At 41.5% G+C, this 12,793-nt stretch overlaps 1 protein-coding gene across 1 annotated transcript in view; it reads right to left on the bottom strand.

The window, feature by feature from the left end:
• Positions 1-12,793, bottom strand: part of THSD7B (thrombospondin type 1 domain containing 7B) — a 426,330-nt gene that overhangs the window by 27,299 nt on the left and 386,238 nt on the right. The window contains exons 17-19 of the mRNA XM_065413579.1: positions 4,207-4,348; positions 2,688-2,803; positions 1,856-1,973 (exon numbers count right to left, since the gene is read on the bottom strand). Coding sequence (XP_065269651.1) covers positions 1,856-1,973; positions 2,688-2,803; positions 4,207-4,348 — 376 coding nt within the window. The remainder of the gene's footprint in view (positions 1-1,855; positions 1,974-2,687; positions 2,804-4,206; positions 4,349-12,793) is intronic.

Below are 12,793 nucleotides of genomic sequence, written 5' to 3'. Positions count from 1 at the left end.
AAACTTGACAATATGGCTCAACTAACCTTAGTGAGATTGGAATGTACAATATCTTACGCATATAAAATATACTGGGTATATATATATATATATATATATATATATATATATATATATATATATATATATATATATATATATATGGTCAGATCAATGGTCTAGTTTCCAGTCTTTTGACAGTAGACAGTGCCAGATGCTTCAGAGGGAATAAATAGAACAGGGCAATTTATCAAGTGATCATCCCCTGTCATCCAGTTCCAGCTTCTGGCAGACAGACGTTTAGGGACACCCAGAGCATGGGGTTGCATTCCTGACCATCTTGGCTATTAGCCATAGCTGGACCAATCCACCATGAATGTATCTAATACTTTTTTGATTTGTTATACTTTTGGCCTTCACAACATCCCCTGGCAACAAGTTCCACAGGATGACTATGCGTTGTGAGAAGTACTTCCTTATGTTTGTTGTAAACCTGCTGCCTATTAATTTCATTGGGTTCTTGCGTTAGGTGAAGAGGTAAACAACACTTCTCTATTAGCTTTCTCCTCAACATTCATGATTTTGTAGCCCTCCTTAGTCACTTGTTTTCCAAGCTGAAAAGTCCTAGCCTTTTAATCTCTTCTCATATGGTAGCTGTTCCATACCTCTAATAATTTTTGTTGCCTCTCTTTAGTTGATCTAATAACACGAGAATTAAAAGTCTCAACATTTTTTTTTTTTAATACAGCTTGGAATTAATATTCTTAGCATGTTGGCTGTTAAATAATATATCTGAATTGTTCATTTATGTTACAGGAGTACTATTTTACTGAACTGATGAAAACTCAATAGACAAGGAACACGATTAATGCAAATATTAATCTCTTTGATCATTTCTGTTACATGCTTTGATCTCTGCAATCCATCTAAAAAGACCCCTCCACAGAGCTATCTATCTGTTTTGTCTTTGCCCTCAAATAAATTTGATCCAGATAAACTCTATGGACAATTAGAAATTAATGCTCACCAGAAGCTTGGGAAATTATGTTTCAGATCTATTTTAAATACATCCTACAGTACTTCTCTTCAACTGACCTCTCCAAGGATTTGAAAAACTACGCAAGACTAGATAAGGCCCTAATCTTGTAACTTGTTCTATGTGGGTGGAGACCTATTCCTGAAGTAACTGGGGCTCTACACAAATACAAGGACCTGTGCTCACACACCAAGCTACAGAACTGGGGTCTAAGGAAGTACTATTTACGTTTTTTCTTTTTTAATTCTTAAGGTGATAAATAATTATTTTAATCATCATAAGGTTAGTTGTGCTGAAATTTTGAATCCTGAAATATACAATAAAGCACAAGAGAGGAACTAAATTAAAAAGATATCCTGAAAACTCTCACCAGCTTTCCTTTTGCACAACATAAATTCTACCAATAACTCTATATAAAAGAGTTTATTTTCAACTATGACTGAATTTTCAGATTTTGGAATTAATTAGTTAAATGAGCCTTTGTATACAAGTCTGTTTTCTAAATTGCATTTTTCGTGGTTGGGTAATTCAAAAACAGTCTGATGGATTTTTACAAAATGTAACAAAACAAAGAAAAGTCCTTATGTCTATTAAAAAAACTAAAAAAATGTCAGCAGATCATTTTCTAATGATTTACAAGATGTTTAAGTGATTATCACGCTTTTAAAATCTGCACAGAAATTTATGTTGCTCTTTATTATTATTTATATTACTGTTTTTCACGTTCTATGGATTGCATAAACATCTGCAGGATTTGGGATGTATTTGTGTTCTTTACCATATGTAAACATTCCAAGGGATGCAGATAAAATGTGACAATAGTCTTCGAAACAAATTTACCTCCAATGCCGCAAGTGTTTGAACATTCTGACCAGGCTGACCATTTGGAAAGCTGACAGTTCACAGCACATTCCACAAGGCAATGAATGCTCAATTTTTCAGGTTTTTCCAAGTTTAACTGTATATAAAAAAACAAACAAACCTAAAATGTCACTTTGCTATTGCTGGTCATAAAATTAGAAAACTGAAAATTCATAGTGACTAAAGTGATACTCCCAAGGTCACCATTTACAGGGAGATTTTTCAGCTGTAATAATAGCTTACATTTTTATGACATTTTACATCTCAAAGGCTCCCCAGACCCTTGCAAACTTTGGGCCCCATTCTGCAAATCATTATTCACATGACTTCAAAAGGACATAATCCTTTACTCATTGACTTCATTGGGACTGCTTGTGTACAGGGTCTGTAGAACTGAGTTCTGTACACATACATGCATTACTCCATCATTGAAATCCTCCTTTAGGGTAGAAAGAAGAAGCTAGATGACTAATCAGTGCACATTATTATTCTGTAAAAAGCAACAGAGAGTCCTGTGGCACCTTTAAGACTAACAGATGTATTGGAGCATAAGCTTTCGTGGCTGAATGCCCACTTCGTCGGATGCATGACATTATTATTCTGGTACTCTTCTTATATTTTGGTTCCTGAAAACTTCTGACCCTAGCTAAATCCAATATTGATCATAGCAACTTATCTATGCCATCTAAATGGTAACTGCAAAGCTCCAGCTGGCAGCTTGGGGTACAGTGTCAGAGTACCGTAATTTCCAAAACAACTGAGCTGTATGTTAGTTTTTAAGCCATTTCTGTATTGTATTTATAAACTTCACCTGCTCACAGTAGTTCATATTCAGCGATTTTCCATCACTGCGCATACAGCTCAAAAGGCGTCTCTGAATCCCTTGTCCACAGGTTGCATTTTCACTTAGCTGACATGTACTCCAATCTAAAGATACAATGTAACTGCATTTAGTACAGCAAACCATCATTGCACTTCATTTTTATTTTGAATTACAAAAGTGAGTTAGTTTTCTTCATTTAACTGTGGGACTTTAGAACGTGAGCTCGGATCACGCTAAGAACAAAGCAGATAAAAGGAAGTTATTCTTAAAGAAAATAAGCAAGTCTGAATTGGGAAATTCACTATCATATCTCCAATGTCCCTTAAAAAAAAAAACACATCAGAGTATGTCAAAAACTGTTTAATGCTGATACAGTGTATCGTTTGAAAACAGTTGGCACATGCAGAAGCCCACATTATTTGTCTGAAGTAAAATTTCAATTTAATAAAATAGCTATAAAAGTTTCTGAAGTGCTACTGTATTTTAATCTCTGTTGTCTCAAAGCAAAGCTCATCATCAAATGCAGCTTTGTCTAATAAAATATTTTCATTCTAGAAAAAACCTATTGCTTTTATTTAGCTGTCTTCAACTGTGTGTTAAGCGCCTACAGTCAGTCTTGATTGTCACTGCGTCCTTCCAAAATTTTGTTAAAAAGGAAGCCAAACAAAAGTGAGCTTTTTAAAAAATAAGGATGAAAGAAAAAATAATGTGCTGTGCCTTACACCACTGAAAATCATGAACGATGCAAAGTGTGGTTCTGCTCTGAAAAGTGACCCTCCGAAAAAGGGTATTATGATGTTTCATGTTTGTCGCTCAATGGCTTCCAGTTCAAATGCGTTTGGATTATATGTAGAAATGCCACTTTTTCTAACTGCTAACCCTACAAATTTAGTCAAGGAAAGTATAGATGGGTTCTGTCCTCATGTATCGGCAGTAGCTGAATTGGCTAAAAAAAGGAAAACATTTGTCTGCAATTTCCCCCCCAAAACAGCTATACTCAGTTGTAATTAAGATTCTGAACAACAAATTTTACTCTCAAGTACATCTGTATAACCTATATTGTCTTTAAAGTATACTCTTGGTGTCATCTGGATATGACTGACTTCAATAATACTGACAATACACAAAAAAGAATAGACTATTTAATTCTCACTTATTTATGATGTTTTTGCAGTGATAATACAAGTAATAAAATCTTATCTTATCCAAACATGCACAGATTTATACATGTGCTTAGCTCTAATGAATTCAATGGAACTACTAACACATTTAAAGTTAAGCACCTGAAGGATTGGTATGTTATCATTGCAGTAAAGAGACATAACTAAATACAAAGAGCAGGTCTGCTTAGTAATAAGGTGTTTTTATACATAATTATTTTTAAAAGTAGAACTGCACTTTAATATTATGCTTTAAATTGTCGTGTCACATTCTTAACTTTGTAGCAAAGAGTGTATTGAGAAATATGATTCACAAGAAAAATGCAGGGTATTACAGTTCTGCTTACCTGTTAGATTGTACTGATATTGAAAGCAATTTTGATTGAGAACACAAGGTTGCATTTGTGAATCTTTAGGACAAGTCCTGGTATTTAAAGGAGATCTTAACACATGTCGAGTCCGTGTTTGCATAATATTGGGGTCACATACCTAGATAAAACATTGAATAGTACAAAAGATCTTAGTAAATAATATAGATATGTATCAGCTGTAGCTGTTACATATATATTGCTATTCTGGCATCAGACCTTATTTTATGTTACTTTTACCTTTGTGTTGTTTAAGCCATTTTAAATGTGTTCAATGTTTTTGTTTAAATGTGTGACCTGTTTTGAAGGCAGGATCAATAGTTAACAAATCCTTAACCCAGTCCTCCTAAGTCTTGGCATCTACTGTGCTCCTCTGTGAGATTATTGCAATATATATATAAAACTTTTCCAAATATCAATTCCATCTCTATGTATGAGTCCAATCAGGATAATGGGTTAAGGCAGATGGCCAAGAAATAATTTTAGACGTTTTCTGCTTCACCCCCATGAGATCCCCAAGCAGAATTCTGTCGCAATAAACATAAAGAAAAATGAGTTACTACAAGAATTTTTGTTTCCCTAGTTGTTATAACTGAGCTAAAATGTGCCTCGCATCTGAAAGAGATGGAAGAGATGTCTATCTGGGACACAAGACTTCACTGAGTGACACTTACATCAGATGATTAATGCTTAAGCACTCCTTTCTCATGACTCTCAAAAAATCATTAACCATCTGCCAGTCATGTTATTTGTAACTTAAAGACCCCCACTTAAATAGATAGCATCATCTGATAGGAATCTTTAATACCAGGACTGTATGAAACATTATCAAGGAATATAGGATGACTGTTACCAAGTTGCAAGTTAGAAACATTGTGAAGATTTAAAGCATATATTTTCTACTAGAAAGCAACAGAAGAAATTACAGCAGAGCATTCATTTATTGTATATTATTTTCTGCACATATTGTGTTTGACATTGTAGACAATATAGGGCCACATTTTCAAAAGCATGTGCTATATTATGTAGGAATCTGTGTGCCCATGCAAACTTAAATACAAATGAGCAAATCCTCATCTGTGCATACAAACCAGTCCTGGCATCTGCAAATTTCAGTTTCCCTGTACACGTTGGGTGCACCCAGAATTGTGTGTGCAATTTAGCATTCATGTTTTTGAAAAAAATGCTCTCCTAATTCTTTCAGCCTTGAAAGCTATGTGGAGGTTACCATGGAGCTGTAGGCAGCCATGCATGTTGATTATGTTGCAGATAGATCAAGTTAAGAGAGAACGTGGTCTGTTATGTGGGGCCCCTCTCATTTCCTCTATCTCCTTTTCCAATGAACAACATTCCTGTTTTACCAAAGCATTCTGGAGAGGCCTAAGAGAGCATGCTCCCACACATAAAAAGATCCTGCTGCACTCCTCTGCTCTCTCCTCACCTCACTTGGGGCATCAGCCCCTACTCCTACATGTCTCCAAGAGAAGGATGGGGATGTACAGCCTGTGTCAAAGTATATGTGTGTCATGCTTTTGTAGGGTGAGTGGTCAATACTCATTTTGTCAATGTCCCAGGAGAAACAAAGTTGCAAGGCATCATGTCCTGATTTCCAGAGAAGGTGGAGGGCCTCTTTATGTCCCTCCCATTTGATCACTGGAGTTAAATGCTCCCTCACTCCCCATCGCATGATCTAACATCATTTGCAAGAGCTTTGGATAGATGGGCTCCCTTTTCTCTCTGACTTGATCTCCATATTGGAGCTGACAGCCAGAGAGATGCTTTCTTTTGCCTGTGCATCTGTTAACTTTTCTTTAGTGGCCAACTGAATGTCAGTCAGGTGGGGAAAAGTCTGAACCCTCTTAGGACAACAGTGTAAATAAATTGAGCATACTTAGTGCCTCCCCCAATATCAGCCAAATTGTCACCCCTGTACAGCTGCTTGGGCTCTTGTGTGCTGCTACCAAGAGGAAACAATCTTAGTGGTCTAGTTTCAATGACTGTGAGGTTTGTGGAGGCTAATTAGGGATGCACAGAGTTAGCATTGTAAGCATCCTCTCCTACAATACATAGTCATGAGCATAGTTACTCTAAAGCCAATGGGATTATTTAAACGAGTAAGAATTATGTACAGGAAGAATGATTGCAGGATTGGGCCATAAAATAGACCCTATGAACAGAAGCTTTGCCATTGTCAATTAGAGCAGGACTGGACACACACTAAAAGGGGAACCAATAAAGCATGCTACTAAATGTTGGGGTACCACTGAAAGCACTACACATCAAGGCCCAAAAACAAAAGCACCTCAAAAGTTGTAAGAGAAAACAAACACTGACAAGATTTGGCAATATACAAATGTAAGACTTTGGACTCTGTGTAATAAAAATCCCCTGACAAACCTATGTTTGGAAAAGATAAAGAAATGCTGAAGGATTATAGCTTGCTTTGCCCCAATAATCATAGAGCGCTCTGCAACCCTCCACTCTGTCCCCAATAGACAAAGGGGTAACATATACTGACTTATAACACATATATAAAATGAAGGATTGCTAAATGGTAAAGTTAAAAGCTTGGTTAGTTATATTTTAATGATTTATAATTATGGACAGGGAATGAGTATTGTGACAGACCCAGACCAATGGGGTACAGGAGTCTGGTAGAGGGCAAATATACTGGTCACTGGATGAGTAGTTTTCTGTTCCCTGAGTGACCAGAGCAGGGGCTGCACTAGAGTAATCAGGAACCTGCTAGAACCTAGGCAGGCAGGCTAATTAGGACACCTGGAGCCAATTAAGAAGAAGCTGCTAGAATCAATTAAGGCAGGCTAATCAGGGCACCTGGGTTTTAAAAGGAGCTCACTTCAGTTTGTGGTGAGGGTGTGAGGAGCTGGGAGCAAGAGGCGCAAGGAGCTGAGAGTGAGAGGGTGTGCTGCTGGAGGACTGAGGAGCACAAGCGTTATCAGACACCAGGAGGAAGGTCCTGTGGTGAGACTAAGGAAGGTGTTTGGAGGAGGCCATGGGGAAGTAGCCCAGGGAGTTGTAGCTGTCATGCAGCTGTTACAGGAGCTATAGACAGCTGCAGTCCACAGGGCCCTGGGCTGGAACCCGGAGTAGAGGGCGGGCCCGGGTTCCCCCCAAACCTCCCAATTGACCTGGACTGTGGGTTCTTCCAGAGGGGAAGGTCTCTGGGCTGTTCCCCAACCCACATGGTGAATCTCTGAGGCAAGAAAATCAGGTAGTCACAGTATAGATAGGTAACACTAAGGCCAAGGTTTTTCTGGCATAAGTGTGGTTTTGCCACTTCTTCTTTGACATAGAATCATTGGCTGGTCTACTTAAAATTAGGTTACTTCTGACAGAACAACAGTAGTAGCTTGTGCCAGAAGTTTTGAGGTGAAAACACACAGACCTGTAACAACAAGAAACCTTTTACTGGGAAAACTCATGACATAAAACCTACATAAATAACTACAAAACTGCAGAAATTATGTAAACTAAAGTTCTGCATACGTAATGTACGGGTTCCATAAAACCCGAAGGGGTCATGACCCCCAGCTTCTCCTCCCTTCCCCCAAATTTCCCCACCAGTTGCTGTCCCGGCCTGTCAGGGTAAGCCGCTGGCGGGACGGGACACTTTGTTTACTTAGGTTTACTTCCATGCCTGCAGACACTCGAGGTAAACAAACCGTCTCGGCCCGCCAGCAGCTTATCCTGATGGCTCGGGAGCCAAAGCTTGCCGACCTCTGAATTATAGGGTTGGCTTATGAATGGGTCATAAAAATTTGCCATTTTTACTTATCCATCTTGGGGGTGTCAGCTTATAAACGAACCGGCTTATGATCGAGTATATACGGTAATTCATGACAATATGTTGTTAGTCCTAAAGACTGCTCAAAAGAAGAACAATAAAGATATCAAGGAAACTATGGACAGCAAGATGTAAGAAACCTTCTATTTTTCACAAATGCTTGGGAATTTCAAATACCGTTCTTCAATAAATCATATTGAGATCTATTTTCAAATTTAAAAACTTTTTATAGAGATATCAGTTTAAAAACCACAGCCTTGTTGCTTTGCAACTGCCAGTGAATACTGAACTGAATGTGGGAGAAAATATGAGTAATGCCCTTATTATGAATATTAAAAAGCAATGTCATGGCATTGTAGCACAAATTCTCACCTCAGTTAGGCTGTTGTAAATCTAAAACATCTTCCCTCACATCAGTGGAGCTCCTCCCAATTTATACCAGTCTAAGTGAGAGCAGAATCTGTCCCGATCTTGGAAAGCAGCCAGTGATAGCTCAGCTGAATGCACTTGCCCAGTGTTAAGGGAATACTGTTATGTTCTTATAGTTATTTATCACCTTGTCAAATAGTTTTACATGGTAATCTTATTGAAATGTACATTGTTATTCAGGAAACAGTAATCTACTCATCTAAAATAAGCAATTGTTCTTAATTATCTGAAAACTAATCCCGTGATAAGTGTCTACCAATAGTTTATTACCTTTCTTGCAATTAATTTGGTTTTGTGTCCTCACAGGAAAGAATAACTTAAATGATTTGCCAATAAAAATCAAAGAAGGTATCTCAGTAGACACTCCTAGTTAGTGTTCTTCTGCATAACTTTACTTTACAAAAATCAATAAATGTGCTCAAAGAAGCAGATATGTGCCGGCTCTGAAATACCTGCTTCTGTTTCCTTCAACAGGATAATATGCAGGCAGAAAATATGTACTCTTCGCAGGGATATAGCATCATCCAGTTGTGCATGATTATAGGAGATTAACGTAACTCAGCACAGCACATTGTATATGCTGTCAAATTGGAACACAAATTTATCGGAAAGCAGGGCTATTTTCCCTCTCAGGTATCTTCCTAGCCACAGCAGGTAGCAGAACAGCCATGATTCAAACAGGTCAGAGTACATCTTGCATTTACTGATATCCAAATAAATAAGTAGTTTGCTGCGGCTTTGATAGCCGTCATTTTGATCAGTTGTGCTGATGAGCCATGATGTTTGGAAACAACAATATCAACAACAAACTAAATGCTTCAACTGTCTCTGAAAAATAAAAGATCTTAAAGGGAAAACGATCAACTGATCAGGCTGAGTTTATGGGAAACATGCAAAAATGCAACCTATGCCAACTATAACTAATATTCGGTAGCATTATTTGTTAAATTTCCCTTTACCTAAGTTGAAAAGTCAGGGTAGTGCTAGAATTGATTTTCTGGCCTTACTCTTTCATGTTATCTATTTAAAAAATTGAAGCAAATATTTTTGGACTGTGAAAGCGGCAGGAGGGAATGACTTGCAATTAAAAAAATTAAGGCTGGTATTTTCAAAGCTCCCTTTTGCGCCTGAGTACTCAAATCCCATGGAACTTCAGTGAGATTTGGATACCTAACTCTTTTGGGAACCTTTGAAAATCCAGCCTAGAAGAATAAAATATTTACAGTCTGGTTAATCAACTAGGATGGGTATAACAGTGTGCGAGTAGTTGACAGGTATAAATAGTAAACACTAAAGGTATGTCTACACTACGAAATTAGATCGAATTAATAGAAGCCAGTTTTATAGAAATCGGTTGTATACAGCCGATTGTGTGTGTCCCCACATAAAATGCTCTAAGTGCTCTAGTCGGCGGACCGCGTCCACAGTACCGAGGCTAGCGTTGACTTCCGGAGCATTGCACTATGGGTAGCTATCCCACAGTTCCCGCAGTCTCCGCCGCCCATTGGAATTCTGGGTTGAGATTCCAATGCCCGAATGATGCAAAACAGTGTCGCGGGGGGTTCTGGGTACATGTCATCAGGCCCCTCCCCCTCCGTCAGAGCAACGGCAGACAATAGATTTGCGCCTTTTTACCTGGGTTACCTGTGCAGACAACATACCACGGCAAGCATGGAGCCCGCTCAGCTCAGCTCACCGTCACCATATGTCATCTGGGTGCCGGCAGACGTGGGACTGCATTGCTACACAGCAGCAGCAGCTAACTGCCTTTTGGCGGTAGACGGTGCAGCATGACTGGTAGCCTTCATTGGCGATCTGGGTAGCCGGCAGCCGTGGGGCTGGCAGCCGTGGGGCTGCATTGCACCAGCCCCCTTGCCTTTTGGCAGTAGATGGTTTATTACGACTGGTAACCGTCCTCGTCGTACAGCAGTGGCTGTCAATCATGGGCACCTGGGCAGACATGCTCAGTCCTATGGAACTGTCTTGATGATGATGGTTATCAGTCGTAGTATGCCATTTTCTGCCATGTGCCCTGTTGGCTCATCGCATGTTAGCTGAGTCTTCCCTGAGCAGCAGATCGTGCAATAGGCCTGAAGGCTAACTGCCAAGCGCCCAGTATTTGCTGCCAAGCACCCAGAAAATGCCGAGGGCTATCAGTCATGCTGCACCGTCGTCTTAAGATGTAAAAAATAGATTTGTTCTGTATTCATTTCCTTCCCCCCTCCCTCCGTCAAATCAACGGCCTGCTAAACCCAGGCTTTTGAGTTAAATCTCGGGGGGGGGGGAGGCATTCTGTGTGACAGTTGTTTGTGTTTCTCCCTGATGCAAAGCCACCTTTCTTGATTTTAATTCCCTGTACCTGTACGCCATATCGTCACTCGCCCCTCCCTCCCTCCCTTCCTCCTTCCCCTGGTCCGTCAGATACTAGTTTCGCGCCTTTTTTCAGACCAGACACCATAGCTAGCACTGGGATCATGGAGCCCGCTCAGATCACCGCGGCAATTATGAGCACTATGAACACCACGCGCATTGTCCTGGAGTATATGCAGAGCCAGGACATGCCAAAGCAAAACCAGGACCAGGCGAGGAGGAGGCGATTGCAGCGCGGCGACGAGAGTGATGAGGAAATGGACATGGACCTAGACCTCTCACAAGGCACAGACCCCAGCAATGTGGAAATCATGGTGTTCCTGGGGCAGGTTGATGCCGTGGAACGCCGATTCTGGGCCCGGGAAACAAGCACAGACTGGTGGGACCGCATCGTGCTGCAGGTGTGGGACGATTCCCAGTGGCTGCGAAACTTTCGCATGCGTAAGGGCACTTTCATGGAACTTTGTGACTTGCTTTCCCCTGCCCTGAAGCTCCAGAATACCAGGATGAGAGCAGCCCTCACAGTTGAGAAGCGAGTGGCGATAGCCCTGTGGAAGCTTGCAACGCCAGACAGCTACCGGTCAGTCGGGAATCAATTTGGAGTGGGCAAATCTACTGTGGGGGCTGCTGTGATCCAAGTTGCCAGGGCAATGAGAGACCTGGTGATATCAAGGGTAGTGACTCTGGGAAACGTGCAGGCCATAGTGGATGGCTTTGGTGCAATGGGATTCCCAAACTGTGGTGGGGCGATAGACGGAACCCATATCCCTATCTTGGCACCGGAGCACCAAGCCACCGAGTACATAAACCGCAAGGGGTACTTCTCAATGCTGCTGCAAGCCCTGGTGGATCACAAGGGACGTTTCACCACCATCAACGTGGGCTGGCCGGGAAGGGTACATGATGCCCGTGTCTTCAGGCACTCTGTTCTGTTTCGAAAGCTGGAGGAAGGGACTTTCTTCCCGGACCAGAAAATAACCGTTGGGGATGTTGAAATGCCTATCGTGATCCTTGGGGACCCAGCCTACCCCTTAATGCCATGGCTCATGAAGCCGTACACAGGCAGCCTGGACAGGAGTCAGGACCTGTTCAACTACAGGCTGAGCAAGTGCCGAATGGTGGTAGAATGTGCATTTGGACGTTTAAAAGCGTGCTGGCGCAGCTTATTGACTCGCTCAGACCTTAGCGAAAAGAATATCCCCATTGTTATTGCTGCTTGCTGTGCGCTCCACAGTATCTGTGAGAGTAAGGGGGAGACATTTATGGCGGGGTGGGAGGTTGAGGCAAATCGCCTGGCCGCTGATTTCGCGCAGCCAGACACCAGGGCGGTTAGAGGAGCACAGCATGGCGCGGTGCGCATCAGAGAAGCTTTGAAAACGAGTTTTGTGACTGGCCAGGCTACGGTGTGAAACTTCTGTTTGTTTCTCCTTGATGAAATCTCCGCCCCCCCACCCACCCGGTTAACTCTACTTCCCTGTAAACCAACCACCCCACCCTCCCCTACCCTCCCCCCTTCAAGCACCACTTGCAGAGGCAATAAAGTCATTGTTACTTCACATTCATGCATTCTTTATTAATTCATCACACAACTAGGGGGATAATTGCAAAGGTAGCCCGGGATGGGTGGGGGAGGAGGGAAGGAAAAGGACACACTGCAGTTTAAAACTTTAACACTTATTGCTCGGGAAATCATCTGGGGTGGAGTGACTGGGTGGCCGGAGCCCCCCCCCACCGTGTTCTTGGGCGTCTGGGTGAGGAGGCAATGGGACTTGGGGAGGAGGGCTGTTGGTTACACAGGGGCTGTAGCGGCGGTCTGTGCTCCTGCTGCCTTTCCTGCAGCTCAACCATACGCTGGAGCATATCAGTTTGATGCTCCAGCAGCTGGAGCATCGACTCTTGCCTTCTGTGTGCAAGCTGACGCCACCTCTCCTCTTCAGCCCGCGATTCAGCACGCCACCTCTC

The sequence above is a fragment of the Emys orbicularis genome, chromosome 11 (assembly GCF_028017835.1).
Source record: "Emys orbicularis isolate rEmyOrb1 chromosome 11, rEmyOrb1.hap1, whole genome shotgun sequence".
NCBI classification, from domain to species: Eukaryota; Metazoa; Chordata; order Testudines; family Emydidae; genus Emys; species Emys orbicularis.
The sequence above is the reverse complement of the archived record's forward strand: the minus strand, read 5'-3'. Positions and strand labels throughout refer to the sequence as shown.